This window comes from Hydra vulgaris, chromosome 11 (genome assembly GCF_038396675.1).
Source record: "Hydra vulgaris chromosome 11, alternate assembly HydraT2T_AEP".
In the NCBI taxonomy this organism is placed as follows: domain Eukaryota; kingdom Metazoa; phylum Cnidaria; class Hydrozoa; order Anthoathecata; family Hydridae; genus Hydra; species Hydra vulgaris.
The window spans coordinates 50010001-50029983 of record NC_088930.1 but is presented as its reverse complement, the minus strand read 5'-3'; the positions used below and the strand labels follow the sequence as shown (position 1 = coordinate 50029983).

Here is a 19983-nt window from a genome sequence, read left to right as displayed (position 1 = left end):
TAAAAAAAAGCACAAGTGTGCCATCATAAGCAACCACTGCTCATATGATGGCATAAAATATAAAATGAGTGGTAAGACTTTTGGGAAGTAGAAGAACGAACTATAGATGCTTATGGGGCAGTGGGAGAAACAACTAACGATCTAGTCACTCTGTGTGTAAATCTTATAAAACAAAGAACAAATATTTGCTCTGATCTGTTTAAATTTAAATACTATTATATTGTTTAAATTTTTAAAATATTTATTAAGCGCTGATCCGCTTAAATTTAAACAATATATAAGTAATGCGAAAATTAAAAAAATAATAAGAGGTTCTTTATTAAATATGACAACAAGTATGGGCAAAGATGGCGGGGTCAAAAATGTTTGACAATTGTTAACAAGAGGGAAGGTCAAAAACTTACTTAATAAATTTAAAAACAAGATGTAATTGACTCCTTGAATATTATTGCTTTATCAAATTTCATTCTTATTTTTAAAATGGAGTTTTGTTGTAGTTCCGGTCAAAGCGAATATAAATAGAACTTTGCTAATAGAAGCAACTCAGATGCAAATGTTTTTCTGACTTCAATAGCAATACAAATTTTGTGTACAAATTCAGTTTAAGGTCAAGATGTTTTTCTATGGAAAATAGGACATCTTCATTTCCTCGATTTTGCAGGACCTATTAGGCTGCAATTTCTTCATGAAACTTTTCATTCAAGTAATAATGAAAAAGACTATGCTGATGATAAAATTAAATCACTGAATCCTCTCAACATTGTTCAAAACAAAATAGAAATAACATATATTATAAATTGGTTTTGACAATGACTGACGAAAAAGCTCGCAATGCAAACAAGAAATTTCAAAACGTGATTATTCCGATGTTATTGAATGACAGTGGTTATTTACATACAAAAACAATATATATAAAATTATTACAAAGACGTAGATAAAACTTTGCTTTTAAAAAAAAAAAAGATTAATTATAATAAATAAAGAATTATATGCTTTAATTTACCTTTTAAATATAAATGATAATCCTTGGACTTTGATCCTTTTACTTTGAGTCAAGCGTGAACTCTGTTCTGCGTCCTAATAATACGGACAAAAATAATTCCTGCCATTAGACACTGCTTGATTCTGAGAGTTTTAGATTGAATTTCAAAAGACATGAGATTTTTCTTCAGATTCTATTAACATGCATAGGTGCGAGTTGGAATATGTTGAAAAAAAAATTTATAAACATTTATTTTTATTAATAATAAAAGTAGATATTATTTTATTAATCTACCCAATATTACATATCAAATGGCTCATTTTTTAATGAAAAAAAATCATAATGAATCCAGAGATTAAATTTGTTTTTGTTGCTGTAACAAAACGGACAACTACTCTCTTCGTAGTGTGCCATCATAGGTGACACTAGTTTAAAACAATGAACATAAAAGATTCAGTTTTGATATAAAGGCATTTCCCACTTGACTTTATAGCCATCGCAAAAATGCTTTCTATGCCTAAAAAGTTATATTTTATAAAAATTTTATAAATTTATTAGATTTTTTCTAAAATATTTTGAAAACTTTCTAAAATATTTAAAAACTTTTGAAAATGATTGAAGAGGTTTGGAAATGGTGAGAGTTACTTATAAAGATTGAAAGGATTGCTCAAACTAAAGATCGATGCTTATGTCCGATTTGTTTATGGTATCAGACAAGTGCAGTCACTAGATTTTTAGTTTAAGAGGTTTATCATTGATTCAAATAAAAACTTTTGCAATGAAAGGGTCAACTCATTCTGCACAGATTGCTTACAACTAGTTGGAAAGAGCATTAGACACCCATATGCTAGAACATCTGCTGCTTATAACTCTAAGAATCTTATTTCAACTGTTTTAAAGTTTCAAGTAAAGGCTGAAAATTCGTTACAATTATCCACAGGTAGATTTTTATTTGTTCATTTATTATGACTAACTGCAATTTTCTATTTTAATTTTAGGAGGATCACTGCTACCTGTAGTACTAAAACCTAAGCTCCACTACTTGTTGTTCTAAAACCTCCACTACCTGTAGTTACCTGTAGTAAAGCTCCAAACAATCAAAGTAGTCTCTGCTAATATTTGGTGTAAAAAAAAATCATTGTTTGCCTGAAAATGTTTTTCGTGATATTCTATCACGAAAAACATTTTCGATCACTACTTTCTGATAAGACTAAGTCTAATAAACTTGTATCAAACCCAAAGCTAACTTGAAATGTTGGCAGCAAGACATTTTGATATAAAAAGGAATCATTTAACGATTCTATAAATTCTAAGGCGCTCAAGTCTGAATCATTCTCAAGTTTACAGGAACCATCACTAAACCATATATATTTGAAAAGTTGAAATTACAAATTAGAACTCCAATGTATTTACCATTTTTCCTAGCTTTATAAGCATGTCAAATAGATTTAGTTATTTTCTGGTTATTTAAAATATCACTAGCACCAATTCGGTATATGCATCCACATAGAACGTTTTTCAGACCAATCTCAAATGAACACCATATATTATTCGATAGCATTATCAGTTAGACAGTTTTCAGTAACAGGATACAATTTTATTGTATTTTTTATGTATATACAAACTCCTCCGTCTCTAATATATTCACGATCTTTTTTAAACAAATTAAAACCCTCAATAGTTTTTGCAGATTGATCAGTCCACCAAATTCACAAATCAAAAAATTTGCATCCGATTATGGGCTACATTTTCAATTAACTTATCAACTTTAATACTCAGTGATGTGATGTTTGTGTAAAAACAGTTAAAATTTTTTTTTTTACTTGGATCCATTTCTTCACTATTATTTATTGAATTAACGAGTATTGTTTTAATGTTCATTGACTCGTGTGGTTGGCAACCAGAAATACCATCATTAGAATTTATATATTGTTTTAAACTATTTTTATCATTATAGTTTATTATTTGATTATTTTTCTTTGATTTTTTTAACAATATTTCTGATTCCATTTCGAAAGGGGTTGTTTAACTGACATTTTGAATTTACTTCTTCATTTAATTGATTTCTTTTTAAAACCAAACTCTTTGTGAATTTTCTTTTTAAATCATTCTGATTTGGATAAATAGATATTTTTTTAAAACTTTCTGAATTTTTCAGTTGCTTAGCATCTTTATATTGTATATTTATCTGAACTATAAGGTAATTTGACTAAAAACGGTGTACTTGTTTCCATTGTTATGTTATTTTCATTTTTATTTTTGAAGCAGTTAATTCTTTTTATTTTATCAGGGTTTACTTTTTATTTAACAAAAAATAATTTTAAGAATATTTTCATCAAACTTTTTTCTATTTTTAGCATCAAAATGAGTTGAATTTGGTATACAAAAAACAATAATATTATTTCTTTATCCTGCGTCTTCGCTTTAATCTATAATACCTTTTGTAAGCTTTGTTTTTTCTGTTGCTGTATCGCAATTTTACTATTGAACTTGCTCCAATTAAAAACGCTTCTTGTTTTTTTTTCTTCTAATGTTTTAACTTTTGCTGTCAATATAACGTTTTCACTTACATGTTTATCTATTTTAGACAAGCTTTTAACATCTTTACGCTCCAATTCTGACACTCTAGCAATTAATTCTTCAAGCTGCTAGAAACATAATCTGCTTTCGATCAATATATTGAATATATTAAAAAGATTAAACTATTTAACTTTTTAAAATGTTTAACTGTAGGTTAATTAAAAACACACCTGCCATCTTTAATCGCTAGCGTCTTACATATATTTATATACATGACGTAATCTATCTATCTATCTATCTCTATATATATATTCTAATTATATATTAAAAAAATTTGGTTGCAAAAAGTTGTTTTGGGATTCTGCTAAAATCTACATACAGTATCCGGTGCCGTGTATAAAAATTTAAATAACATAAAGTTATCAAATAAATAAAGTTATCAATAAAGGTATTATTATATATTAAGTTAACCACATTTTGAAGACAAAGACAGAAATGTCATGTGGATTTTTATGTTATTTATAATAAGAGATAGCTAAAATAATAAAAATATTTTTTTTAAACAATATTTTCTAAATTTCGGAAAATATCAAACAAACTGAAACTAAATTTCTCAATAGAATAACGGTCCAAATGCATTTCTTCTGATTTTTTTTTACACCGCCATTTTGGATTTGGCATTATTGAATTTTTTAAAATTTGCGATTTCCATGATTTTTGACTTTTGACCAGTTTTTTCAAGATCACGCCCACTGTGTAATGAAATAAAACGATTGATAATTACTAATATAAGAAGTGCTGTGGCAAATGGGTGGGAAGCCTCCCTACCCCAAAACCTGTCATTAGAGGCCCAAATCTTAAAAACTTTCTATTATTAGGTATTACTAAAAAGAATTAAAAAATAAAAAAGCTTTACAATTTTTATTTAAAAAAGAAACCCTTAGAATTGTTAAAAAATGTAGCGCCATTGTTTGGGTGCCAAGCTACTTGCAAGATTGTGCCATCTTGCAGAGAACTCTCATGCCCTTACTAAAATGTTCAGACATATATCATACGTACTTATGCAAACATATATTTGTGCCTTAATGTGCTTTTACAATAGAATGAATTTAAAAAACAAAACTGTATTTTTACAAGAGTTCATTTACAAGCGTTATTAAATTAAGTCGGTAAAAAATTTACCAACAGGTTCTGCGCGTATCTTCAACCATAAATATTTTCGATAAATATCTTTCTTAAACTTAACATACCAAGGTACTTTGGGTAAGTTATTTAATTCTTCTCGATACGATGCAATCTCATCTAAAGAAACTCCAAGGTCGTTGATATGAATATACTTGAAATTTACGCCGTACATTTTCGAACAAGATGTTGTTAGATCAAGAAGTTCTTTACAGTGACGAAATAAAGTGACATCAGTATTCTTTAGCAATCTTTCAATCATTGCGGCAAATTCATTTTCAAATTCTTGTGATAACTTAACCAAGTCACGTTGCAGTGACAGCTTCAGATCTAAAAATTGATACATATCTTAAATATTTATGCTCATAAATGTCAAAACTATATATTCAAAACATTTTGATTAGTGTTCACGTGATTTGAAGTCTGATTTTAATTTGTAACTTTTAATTAGTTAAAAGTATATTTAGCTTTAAGATATTAAATATTGGTAGATTGAACCATATATATATATATATATATATATATATATATATATATATATATATATATATATATATATATATATATATATATATATATATATATATATATATATATATATACACAAATTGCCAAAACACTTATCTAATTTTCTTCAACAATTTGTTTCGCCATCAATAGGCTCATCAGGAAGAATATCTCTGATGAGTTTACTGATGGTGAAACAAATTGTTGAAGAAAATTAGATAAGTGTTTTTACTAATTTATTATTGCTAACAATACACTGACATATTTTATATATAAATATATATATATATATATATATATATATATATATATATATATATATTATAAATTAGTAAAAACACCTATCTAATTTTTTCTTCAACAATTTGTTTCACCATCAGTAGGAACAAGTTGTTCACCATCAAGAAGAAGTACTTTTTTTCCTGATGATGGCGAAGCAACTTGTTGAAGAAAAAAATTAGATAAGCGTTTTTACTAATAAACATATACTAATATATATATATATATATATATATATATATATATATATATATATACATATATATATATATATATATATATATATATATATATATATATATATATATATACATATATATATGTCTATATATATATATATATATATATATATATATATATATATATATATATATATATATATATATATATATATATATATATATATATATATATATGCATATAGAATGTCATAATATAATTAAAATTAATAAAAGTTTCTTGTAGCTATTTTTAGATTAGTATTTTTTGTTAACATTTTAAGACAAAAATTCATCTAAAATTATTTCTTTGTTATCCAAAAGATACAAAAATATTTCTTCTTTTTTAGTCTTAGATTACTTTTAGAGGTGGTTTATGGACCTTGTAAATTTGAAATTTTGCTTCGCTTTCATAGTTTTTATATTTCTTTGAATCATCATTTATCTATTTTATTAGGTACTTTGTTTCCAGCATTTTTTACATTCTTTCAGCGTAGCTAAGAAGTTTAGCATAGATTGTTTATCTGTTATTCCTTAATAGTATTATACATTTTTATTAAATGCAATTACTTGAATGTCAACTGCTAACAATTAATATCTAGTTACCAGTACACTTACCTAAAGTCGTTTGCACTCTGTTAGCTTTTACTTTAAGTTGCCACCTTCGAATTAATTCATATATAATTCCAAAAACAAATAATACTCCCAATGCTACAAAGAAAAATGTAAACAACTTTCTGAACAGCGGAGCACTAAAATTGAAAAAACTTGTATTCAGGTCTGATTCACGAAGCTTTTCAGGTGATTGGTTTAATGAAAAAATTGATGCTTGAGTAGTTAAATTCTAAAAATTAGGAAAAAAGTAAATTTAGAAACAAATAAAAACAACAAATAGTAAATATATTATAATAATCGTAACATTAGTTAGTAAACATTTTATTTGTCAACTTACTTATTTGTGTATGTGTGTTTATATATATTCATAAACCTTAAAATCAAAACTCAAGCACACATGATTACCACATATATACAACATAAATATCAATATATGCATTCCAACCACAGACTATCTATTAAAAGGAAATATTATCTAAATAAGCATAAGTTCAATTAAAGATAGCTTATCTATATCTATATCTATCTATCTATATATGTATATACATATATATATATATATATATATATATATCTATATATATATCTATATATATTAGGGTGTGTCAAAAAAAAGTCATGTCTGAAAAAAAAAAAGAGCCCTAGCTTATCATCTGCCCAGACCATGATTTAGTACTAAGGATTTTTTTTTTTTTGGAAAACCGTAAGGGTCCCTCCAGGGGGTAAAAGGGGCAATTTTTATAGCGTTTTGTACCATTTTTATAACTGTTTGGAGGAAGTCTTAAAATTTATATTTTTAATTTTTTTTTTTATATTTCTGTCTGTAAAGACCTATTTATTCTAAATAAAATGGGCTCTTATCTAAAAAAAAAATAGATAAAAATTTTAAATAGTTTTAAAAAACCTTAACTTTAGGGTTTTTTGGATTTTATAAAACCCATAAATATTTAAAAAAAATTATTGAAATTCATTTGAGTAGGTTTTATTTTTGATTTAGTTTTAACGCAGTACTATATTAAATTCACTTGTATTCAGCTGCAGGGTTTATTTTAAGAAATATAAAAAAGAGAGGGCGAGGATAGGGAACAAATAAATATTTTTTGGCAATAAAATAGTGAAAACCAACCAACCAATTTTTTTTTCTCTAACTAAAAAAAAAATTACAAAATAATAAAATTTCAAAAAACTTCAAAAGTAAAATTTTTTTTAAATTGAAATCCCAGTAAATTAATGATTATCTCTATTTCAGTTATCTATTAAAAACAAAGCAAAATAGATTTTAAAAATTTTTTAACAAAAAAATGTAACTAGATTTTCTCTAGAAAGAAACTAGATTTGCTAGCGGCCTTTTCGTAATCAATTTTTTTTCTACTTTTTCTGTTTTTCTTGTAATTATTTGTAAAGAGAAGGGTGTCCTGCCTTTTCTCCTCGGAATTTGCTCTGTTTATTAGGTCTTGAACTAACTTAATCGCCCTCTCAGAGCAGTCATTAACAACATCAAGTCCCATGACTGTTGTTCTAAATTCTAGATAAAAATCATTGAATTCCCAAAACTCTGGAGGTATCTTCATCCATTAAGTTTCTGTCTTTCCATGTCTAAGCATGTCAAAAACTAGCCACGACTTGTCTGTTATTAATGGAGCTAAACTAGGAGGCTCATCTTTACTGAAGTTAAGACTTTTCAATACAGATTGGTCCATTATTTGGCGCTCCAAAGGGAAACTGTCAATTGGACATCTTTGTAAACTATACAGTTTCTTGGCCATATCACCACGTTCCCTACATTTTTCATCTGCTAGGGCGAAAACTACCAAAGTGGGATCCAGATACCAAGTATGTCTGAGAATAGAGCTCACAACAGCCTGGGAGCCATGTAGATTCCATTCCTCAAACCTTTTCATTTGCCAGTAAGCTTTCATATCCTATTAAATAATATTAATAAATATTTTGAATCATTTTATTCAATAACAAGCCCTCTAACTTCTCAATAAAATACTAAAAGACCATATACCTGTGCTGGTGCTAAAGAGCTTAGCTCTGCTTTTAGAAACCACTCTGTATAGAATAGAGAAATGAATAAAACCATACCAGTTATTTCTTCTTTTTCATTGTCAGTGAGGTTTGGGATTTCATTCATTAAAAGATATAATTTTAAATAGTATAAACCTTTTCCCATGAATCTTGAATGGTGAACTGGTCCGGGTAAATGAAATTTAAAGCTATTTGACGATAGAACCATTAAAGTAAGTTCAGCTAGCTCATGGTATTCTTTTCTAACATTTCCATCCTAAAAAGTTTTGTTATATTTTTAATTTGTTACAATTGTTTATTTTAAATATTTAGAATAAATAGAAACAAAATCAAAATTATAATAGCACCTTTTTAAAGATCTTTAAATTGATCACATTATTACAAAACTGAATAGCAGCTAATTTTTGAGTATATATCCATGTTCCAGGTGGTAATAATATTCTTTTCAGTTCCTTAGTTTCATTATCTATATTGTTCCAATTTTTTTTTAGAAATTCAAATAGTTTGTTTTGTGGACCAGAAGTTTTGCTGCTAGGGTAAATCTTCCAGAAATGAGTTATGTGCCGCTCAATTACATGATGTCTACATGCAATCAGCAACAATGGGCGTTGAATTTGACGAACTAATCTCATGCAAGTACCTTGCCAAACACCTGTATTTGCTGAAGTTGTGTCAAAGCAGATACATTTAACTTTATCTTCTAATCCAAAAAACTCCATTAATTCAAAAATAGCTTGCTTTTGATTATCCCCTGAACTAGACTCTATTGGAGGAATGCCAAGTAGTTCTGTTTTCCCATCAATTCTTACCAAAACTGCAATTCTATCTTTTCTTAATTGCTTTCCGGCCGTCAATTCATTGACTATTTTTCCATCAAAGTGTATGGTCATTAGTGAGTCTGATGAAACTACAGCGTTTTTTATATATTCCCTTATTTCTTTTGCTCCGGCAGATATTATGTTCTCTGCAGCTCTGTAAGATGTGGATTTAGAACACTTGAAGTTTGCTACAGAACCACTAGCCATGACAATAACACTACTAATCAAAGCTGTATGTTGGTGGGGTGTTATACCCTCCCCAACTGCTGTATGAGCGGTAGATTCAAGTATATTTTTAGGAAGAAGAACAGAATTTTGAATATTAGGAATCTCGTTACAATCAAAGTCGATATCTGTTTCCTGGCCTAAATTGTCGCTAGTGTCACTAGAAGAACTTAGACAATCTAAATCATTTGTATCTAACACTACTGATAGCTCTTTTTCTAAATTTGATTTGCTTCTTTTATTTCTTTCAACAGAATACTCATATCTTTTATCTCTACCTCCAAGAAATCCTTTCCTTTCCCCAAGCTGGTCTTTTAAAAAAGCAATATCTTCTTCCTTGTCTTTCACTCTTCTCATTTTATCTTTTAGTATTTCTTCAAACATAACATGAGGGTGTTCTCCAATCCAAAATACTTTATTCATTTGTTCTTCAAATAAATGTCTCTTTTTTACTTCAGCAGGATTTGCTCTGTTTCTTTTATCTTTTAATTTCACCCACTCCTTTAACAATTTCTCAACTTTAATCCTTTAAAAAACAATATTTACTTGTATAAAGGTTTATAGAATAAACTGATTAGAACTCAATGATAAAAATTACCTAAGCTTTTGTATTGTAAGCACTTTAAATCCACCATGTATCCAAGGATCCATCAGTTTAGATAGTATGCAGCAGTCAGACTGATTAACTGGGCAGTTAGGTATAAAAGAAGAACTTTTGTTAGGACAACCTACTAAGCATTTCACTTTTGTTTCACATTTTGATTTTCGTAGAAAGAGATAATATTGAATTAACTCTTTAGCAGTTGCGAATCTCTTTGCTGGAAGTTTGGAGATTAAATTTTTAACTAAAAATATTTCATCCAATCTATTACTTCTAGCTTTTTTTTTTGGTGGCATTTTATTAATTTTTTTATTATTTAATCTAAAAAACAAAATTTTATATAAAATATATTTCAATAAAACATATTATTTACTGAAAAGATTTAGAACTTTATTTAAAAAAGCCTAAATAAGCGCTGCGTAAAAATATTTGTTTTTGTTAAATATTTATGGATTTTGGGGTTTTTTAAAACTATTTAAAATTTTTATCTATTTTTTTTTAGATAAGAGCCCATTTTATTTAGATTAAATAGGTCTTTACAGACAGAAATATAAAAAAAAAAATTAAAAATATAAATTTTAAGACTTCCTCCAAACAGTTATAAAAATGGTACAAAACGCTATAAAAATTGCCCCTTTTACCCTGGAAAGACCCTTACGGTTTTCCAAAAAAAAAAAAAAAAAATCCTTAGTACTAAATCATGGTCTGGGCAGATGATAAACTAGGGCTCTTTTTTTTTTTCAGACATGACTTTTTTTTGACACACCCTAATATATATGTATCTCTCTCTCTCTCTCTCTCTCTCTCTCTCTCTCTCTCTCTCTCTATATATATATATATATATATATATATATATATATATATATATATATATATATATATCTATCTATCTATCTATATATATATATATATATATATATATATATATATATATATATATATATATACACACAAATATATACACATATATATATATATAAACACATATATATGTGTATATATATATATATATATATATATATATATACATATATATATATATACATATATATATATATATATATATATATATATATATATATATATATATATATATATATATATATATATATATATATATATATATATATATATATATATATATATATATATCTGTATATATATACAGTGGTGTGAAAAATATTAAAACCACCGAAAAAAAAGGCTTTTTATTAGTTGATGCCACTTTTTAGATTCTAAAAAAGTGGCAGCACTGCTTTATTTTATCATCAACATCATTTGGTGTATTGAAATTATTGATTTGAATTTGAATCGGTTAACTTTTATTGTAGTGAACATTTGGTATATTTTACCTTGCAAAATGTAAGTTTTTAAGTGAATATTTGTTAGATTATTGCTATTAATAGTGATACAGTTTAATATTTTTCTGGTTTTAAATACACGATTTTGATTATTTAAGAATATTTTATTGTCAGATTATATTATATTTTCAAAATATGGGTAAAGTTGCTGACCTTAGTCCCAGAAAGTGAGACAAAGTTGAAGCATTATTATAGTTGGAAATATTTTCACAACGGGAAATTACCAAGAAATGTGGACAATGTAAAACAGCAGGCCATGGATCACAAAGATTGGACCACAGAACAATGGAGGAAGGTACTATTTTTTATATAAGAGCTTACAATCATGTACTCTAAGTTGAAGCAAAATCTAACATATTTTTTCATGTAATAATGATGTTTAATATCATACATTACCCGCTAGTGCAATTGTTTTATGTCCATAGGTATCGAACATTGTAGCAATGATTATGTTTATTGCATGAATACAAAATGAAGTAAACATGTAACCAGTGATTACGGGATGTTAATCTAATGTATGCTCAAGACTTTTACAGTGTATTTGTATTTTTAGGTTTGCTTCAGTGATGAGTCTATGTTCGAGATACTCGTCGATAATTGTCAGTATATGCGCTGTCGTTCTGGGGAAGAATTTCAACTGCAATGTCTGGTGAAGACTGTCAAGCATCCTACCTCAGTAGTGGTAAGGTCCATGATAAGTTCTCATTGTGTAAAACCCCTTAGAATTGTTGATGGCAGAATGGATCAACATCAATACATTAACATATTGGAGAATAAACTTCTACCTCAACTTCCAATTCATTTTCCTTATGGTTTCATTTTTTAACAAGACAGTGCACCACATCATACGGCACGCTCTATTTTAAACTTTTTGAACCGTAACAATGTTCCTATCCTACACCATGGACAAGTAATTCACCTGATATGAACCCGATTGAAAACTTGAAGATGATAGTCAAAAAGAGAATTGCTGACAGAAAGCCAACAACAAAAGTTGCATGGATTGAGACACTCATAAAGGTTTGGACACATGATCCAGAAATACAAGACTTGTGTCCAAGACTGATTGATGGGATGCCTAAGAGGGTTGAAAAGCTTATTGCAGCTAGAGGAGCATCCACAAAATACTGAACTAGGCTCATTTTATGACATTGTGTATATATATATACATATATATATATATTTATATATATATATATATATATATATATATATATATATATATATATATATATATATATATATATATGCATATATATATGCATATATATATGCATATATATACATATATGTTAAAATGTGGCTTATAGGACACTTTGGTATGGAGATAATAATAATACTTTACTAGCTGTCTGTTGTTGTTTTGTTATGGAATTGGGTAATTCCATGTCAAAACAACAACAAAATCTCTAAATTACTTATTTTTCGAAATAAAGATAGTTAACAATGCTAAAAAGAATTACTTGAAATTCAAAAATTAGTAATATTTTCCTTATCAAGCTCCCCTAGCAATGTCCTTTATAACACGTGAATATTGATGCATACATTGTTACCTTAACTATATTTTTTATGATTTGAAATTTTCCATATTTTTAAATCTAAACCAGAAAATTCTATTCAGAAATTATAATTTTTTACATTTATTAATAAATGAATAAGTGTAAATTGACGTTTTAATTAAAATTTAAAAGCAAACATGTTTACTTTAAGAAGAATTACAGAAAAGGTATCGATCTATTTATTTTCAAACTCCATATTCTTGAAATAAAAGCAACAATAACAAAAAAATACTGAGCTAAGTTTTGACTTGTCTAAAAAAATTTATTTTTGATTGAAAGGATATTTAGATTGAGACAGGAGATTGATAGGTATTTATGTTTATGGTATTTATGGTTAGGCATAACCAGAAAGTAAGAGGTATTTTCACTTACGAGATTTTCACTTACGTGTATAACTATACATATTTATGAAAACCTAATTAAAAATATTTACACATTAAAAAGAGGTATTTTCACTTAGGTATAAAACTGCAATAACAATAGAATCCATGTCCATAACTAAACTCAATTTAAAATATTAAAACACATTAATTATTAATTCTTTTCTTGAATTCTGTTAATAAAAACAGATCAATTTATAAAAATTGACAATTCTTCATACAAATTAGTAAACTTCAAACATTCCTTTATTTTTCTTTGAACTGTAAAACAAAACAAAATAAAGAAATATTTTTTTAACAAATTCAAAATATTGTCATATACATATCACAGGCATATCATATACATATCATAGGCATATCATATACATATCATAGGCATATACAAACTGTTAATTCTAAGTAATTGATATATGGAAGCAAGAAAAAGAAAACAAGATTCAAAGACAAATATATATAAATATCATAAAACAAAAGAAAATTAGGTAATTTTTTTTTAACAAATGAAATATAATGTCATATACACATCATAGACATACACAAACTGTTGATTCTGAGTAATAATTGATAAAAAGAAGCAAGCAAATTCCTTTCAAGATTCAAGGGCCATATTGGTACATAAATTTAAATTGCAACTTGACTTTGCACATCACCTTGCATCTCGCAATTTATAAACTTGTAAGCCAAACTTGGGATAGTGTTCTCACTGCAGTATTTCATCCTAACTTCATTTTGACATAGAGGAATAAATTCATGAAAGTCTCTAGTTTCAGTCTTCTAGTATTGTTTTTACATTTTCAAATCGCTCAGATTATACTATTCTTATTTCTATCAAATTTTCACTTGAAATAAAAATATTTATTTACTTTTTATATACTTAAAAGCTTGATAAAACTTTCCAACTAATATTTACAAAATCCTTTTGACTAGGCATCTGGCGAAAGTTTTCACTATCCTCATAAAATTTTTTCGCTAAAGTATATATTTGATCAGGGAGCCTTTTACCTCATTTAGGTTGCGGGAATGCAAGAACTCTTTTCTTCTTTGCTGAAGATCTACATTTTATTATTAGATATTTTGAAACACCAAAATTCTCACTGGCTGCTTCAGATATTCTTGTGGGCACAAAGTCAATACTTGAATCTTGTCTTAAATAAACAGTATTTTTCAAGTTTTTTTTTGAATTAAGCAACTTTTTTTTTTAATCAAGATTTTTGTTCATTATTTTTAATATTTACCAAGGTGATTGTTCGTTATAAAAACTTCAATTTCTGTCAATAGAATTTTCATAGAACTTGATAACCTTTGTTTGAAAACTGTTGTAATAGTTTTAAATTTTCTTTTTCCATTGTTCATACAATTTACAAATGACCTGCTGTGAAGTTTAACCGGTGACAAACCAATTATACTGAGACAATCAGAAAGCTCTTGTCTGATTTTATTTATATCAGCCTCATGTTCAATGTAAAATACGTTTTCTTTATTTATACTTTTATTTGTGTTATTGTCATCAATATCAATGTTACCAGTATTAATTTCAGTGAGAGCTTTTAATTTGACAATTTGCTCAAATTTTTTGACCAGATACAATATTGAATCTATTGTTTAAAGCTATGGTTCTTAACTTGACTTCTCTGAGAGATGGTAAATTATAAAATATAACTCAATAAAAGAAAATGCGCCTAGAATTACAAACTTAATGAACTTAAAATTATGACAAAGTATATAACACTTATAAAAAAGTTATGTCAAGCTTTACTAACCTTTGCATGGTCTTTTGTAAAATAACAGTGGAGCATTTATTCTGAAACACAGGGAACTTCTCAATTTAAAATTTTTGGTGATGAAACAAATGTTGATTATCAAAGCAGGAGAAACACCAGACCTCAGTGCAACTAAATTTTGCTCATCTGGAGCTAAATCTTGAAAAAAGTTTATTCCAATGTGGTTTGTATATGTTAGCTTATGACAATTTGATTTTAAAATCAATCCAACTGAACATTGAGATGTTCCAGTCATTATAAAAATATCTAATTTAAATAGTTTATTTTTCTAAAACCAACATTTAAACAAAAGTAATTTTTTTACATAAGTATTATTAATACTCAAATGTTAGAACCAATTGCTCCATTTAATTAATGAAACAAAACCAGAAATTTGTTTATAATTTAAACTAAATTAGTGTAATCATAGAAATTAATCAAAAAGGTAATAAAAAAGGCAAAAAGGTAATAAAAAAGCAAAGATAAAATTGCAAAAATAATACTGTAACTATAGAAATGTACATTGAAAAACAGTGAAACAAATTTTGCCTCTTTCGGGTATTTATATATGAATTAATACTGCAAAGATTTGAAATAAATAGATCAATACTTTTTCTGTAATCTTAAACATGTTTGCTAGAAATATATTGTAAAAAATCCAGTTTTCATTTCAAAGTTTTTTATTGAGTATAAGATCTAATACATTCAAGTAACGATTTTTGATTTCTTTCTTCAAAAGTTTCTATACCTGTCAAATTTTGTAAACGTATGTAACTGTGTATACTTAAAAATCTTAGCGTTGGTATAGATATTGCTAAGAGTGCCAAGAATAAAAAAATTAAAAAAATTAAACTTCAAAGACCCATGACTCTTGAAATAATGAAATTGGCTCCAAGTTATTTTTGATTATTCCTAACAGCACTTTAATTACATTTGCGCCAAAACTCAAGTATTTCTGAGATAGTGGGTTATTTTGATGTCTGTCAAATATGTCTGAGACATATTTTCTGCTAACATAAAATATGTCCCACATATTCTCTATTGATATATTTGGTCGTAATTTTATGTCTGATGTACTTGGTGTTTCATATTCTTGAAAAAAAAATCTAACAAATTTATTGCATACTTCAGATTAATTTGAAGAGTAAAATGAAAATAGTTTAACACATTTTTTGCTTTTTTGCAATCAATTATGCTTCTTATCAATTATGTTACTTAAAACTTTTATTTTAAACCCTACAAACAAGCATCAATTATTTCATAAAAGTCTTTTTCTACCTTTTTCAAGGATGTATCATTTGATAGAATTGAAGCTCCTGTAGTGGCGATCTCAAACCTAATTTTTATTACTGAGTGGTTTTAATTAGACTAAACTTAAAATCATTCTTTTAGATAAAATAATTATAAAAAAAAACATTTTCAGTTATTTTTAATTAATAGTTGATCCTCAAAAGTTTCCGTAATGAAAAAAGAAATCTAAAAGATTCTATGGCAAATTAAGAGACCTTGTAGAAAAACAATTGCTTGACTAAAAGACAATTGGAATTGTTGAGTTTTTTCAACCAATTTTATTTTACCAATCAGATTTTGTTTTACCATCATGATAAAGTTTAAGAAATCATTTGAATTGCAAGTACGTAAATGGCTATAAATAATCCGGAGAAATCACATTCAAATGGCAATAAATAAAAGCAAAACCAGAGAAATCACATTCAACTTAAATGCTGGAGAATGCTGAAGAACAAGACAAGGTATTTTTAATGCATCACATTGATCTGTCTCTGCATTTAAAAAACAAATAGGCAATGTCAAATGAATAACATACTGTAAATTCATATAAGGTATTTGCATGAAATATATAGTTCTATTTGTAAACATACCTCTGCTTTACTTTCCTGCTGTAAATTTAAAGTAATTTAAAAAATATTATTTTGGTTTCAACTGATTTTTTTTAAATAGTTTAAACTATGGTTTAAACCATTTGAAAAATATCAAACCAATCTATCAACCATGTTTTATGGCTCAACACTTTTGATTAAAACAACATAAAAAACAGCACTTTTGATGAAAACAACACAGAAAAAAACATACAAATGGAATATGTAACCATACCTTTTCGTACTTTTTAAGATCATTTTCCAAAATATCTCTATTTGCTTGGATGAACTGTTCAACACAAGGACTCAACAAAGATAAACTTCCAAGTAACATAACTAAAATATCATAATAAAAAAAAGTTCCAAAAAGAGAGCCAAAATAAATTAAAAAAACTTATTTTAAACATTTTTTCTACATAAATCATGATTACTATATGAGATTCATCAAATCAAACGTTATCCTTGACAATCAAAAGTTAACTCCTAGAGGTCATTAAAAATTTTCCCTGAAAATCAAAAGTTGTCACTAAAAATAAGTTTTTAAAATAATTTTTATTTGTATATTTGTAAATCTTATATTACAAGTTATCCCTAATAGTAAGATATTCAAAAGTTGACCCTTTCATCAAAAGTATTAGTCTGTCAATAAAAATACATAAAAATAAAAATGTCTTCGTCTACCTCATTTTTTTTTTAATGTCTTTAGCTACCTCATTTTTTTGCATGTCTACCTTTTCACATACAATTTTTCACACATTTTTTTGTGAAATAAAAGATTTGATAAATAAAATATGGTACAATCACTTTCACAACTTTTAGCAGGTAAAATTAAAACATGAATTTGCAAAGAAAACTTGAAAAAATAAGATACTGAAAAGCAAGTATTTTCTTTTCTCCTTAGATGAAATCAAAGATTTTGTTTTACCTGGCAATTTGAATTTGGTTTTCAATAAACTATGCAACTTTATATTATATTACATATTTGTATATTTTTTTATTACACCAGCAAATTTTTGTCTGATTTTTGTTAAGTTTAATAAACTCATGACATTTTTTATAGATTAATTGAGTACATCTTAGCATGTCCAAACCACATGCTGTTGTTGTTTTTTTCATTCATATTTTTTGGCTTTAGTTCAAAGTGTTTGAACAAATCTTTTCATCTCAAAATAAGCATAAATATGAAAAGGTTCTTGAAACTCATTTGCTTCTTATAAATTACATTTAAACAGGTTTTATAAATTCATTACCATAATTTAATCTTAGAATATCTGAAAACTATTAACAAGTTCAGTAAAATTGAACAATATTGTCTAATGTTAGTTCAATTTAATACTTGTTTGCCTGTATTGAAAATATTGTGATAGTGTTGTGGAAATTGTTTACTGTAACATCTCTATTTTATGTGTATTACTTGTCTTTGCATATGTGGTAGTGGTGTAGTGTAGTGCTTGACCCAAGCTTTCTATCTCATTTTTAATGTTCTGATCTACTTAAAGCACAGATTCTTTGGATTCCATTTTGTATGCAAAGCTTAAGGGTTTGCAATAGGTTGTGAATGATGACTTTTGATTACTCCAAAAGGGAGTTTTGATTACTTTAAAAGGGTACCTTTTCATTGCTGTTAATAAATCAGTAAAGTCTATTGGGACTAGAAAAGTAATAAATAACTATTCTTCTAGTTTTAAATTTTTGTTTATGTCAGGTTCTGACTAAACTTGTTTATAAATACTATGGCTAGTAGCACCATTAAAACCAGCCTTACATGTGATTGTCTTAATTTTTTTGCTTTGTTGTTCCATATCAAGTGCCTCAGCACAGGTTCCATAGCTGCACAGATTCTTTGCAAAGTATGAATCATTAAATCTTTTTAAGTAACTGAAGCTGAATAGTCCTCCACTGTTATATTTGCAGGATAACATCTCAACTTCACATCTCTGACATCATTGTAAGTAGGGTAGATGCAATATTCTTTCTCCAAGGCTCCAATTCTAATTAATTGACAAGAAGCTTTTGTCAGATTGGTATCAATTATTAAGGCCAGTGCTTTATCTGCTGAATATTTACTTGCTTTATTTGTATTTGAAATTTTTAAAATGTTCTTAGCAGCCATAACATTAGATTCATCTCCTAATTTCTTACTAACAGCAAAAAAGAATTCATTGAATGAATAAGATTCAAGCAAGTTAGATACACGCGATTTTTTAGTTTTATTAGAACTATCATAAAATGTAAATGGTTTTCAACCACGTCTACTTGCAGTTTGTCTTTTTTTCTGACAATTAAATATTCATGAAGCCAATTCACAAACTTTTTTTCAAAGTTTTTGACAGTATAGTTTGCACATTTCCACTTTTTTTTATACAAGTAAACAAATCGTTAAAAAGAATGCTTTAAATCAACAACTTTAAACTCATTAATTTTTGGCTTAATAAATTTTAATATATCTTCAGTAATATTATTGTAGTTTTGAAATACCAAGATTGTTTGCAATTTGTCTTCAAACCTTTTTGATGGTCTTCCATGTTCTTCCTTTCTCACGTTAAAATCATTATCTCTGAACCGTTGAAACCATCTTTTGCATGTTGCTTCTGAGAGAGCAAGATCACCATATATCTTGACAAGCATTTGATGCAACTCTCAGCACTTTTCTACAAATGAAAACAAAAAATGCCTTCCACAAATTATCACTCTCTGGTAAAAAAGTTTGACATTTTTTACATGATAAAAAAATGTTCTTTGTTCAATGACTTGATTTAAATTATTTGTATATAATGTAATATTATATTATAAAAGTCTCGTTCACAACAAATGTTCCATCATACCATTACACCTGGTATATACAATGAACAAAATATATAATATTTTTTATTTAATTTTTGAAGGTTTTAAAAAAGATACACAAGAAAAAAAATTTACATACTTTATATAGGATTATTAAGAAATAAATTTATGAAAATTAAATCAACTTACCTCCCACACTTCCAATACTATTAGGGTATGTATACGCAACTACAGTACCAGCTTTCATTAATCTACTTTTATAAGGTTTTATAGCATACTGATCG

At 26.9% G+C, this 19983-nt stretch overlaps 1 protein-coding gene across 1 annotated transcript in view; it reads right to left on the bottom strand.

Annotated features, from left to right (window-relative positions):
- Positions 1 to 4558: 4558 nt before the first annotated feature.
- The window catches only part of LOC101241857 (uncharacterized), a 95120-nt gene continuing 79695 nt past the window's right edge, over positions 4559 to 19983 (bottom strand). Inside the window, exons 21-24 of the mRNA XM_065809108.1 lie at positions 19889 to 19983; positions 17151 to 17251; positions 6307 to 6532; positions 4559 to 5014 (exon numbers count right to left, since the gene is read on the bottom strand). The exon at positions 19889 to 19983 is cut by the window's right edge and continues 70 nt beyond it. Coding sequence (XP_065665180.1) covers positions 4659 to 5014; positions 6307 to 6532; positions 17151 to 17251; positions 19889 to 19983 — 778 coding nt within the window. The 3' untranslated portion in view covers positions 4559 to 4658. The remainder of the gene's footprint in view (positions 5015 to 6306; positions 6533 to 17150; positions 17252 to 19888) is intronic.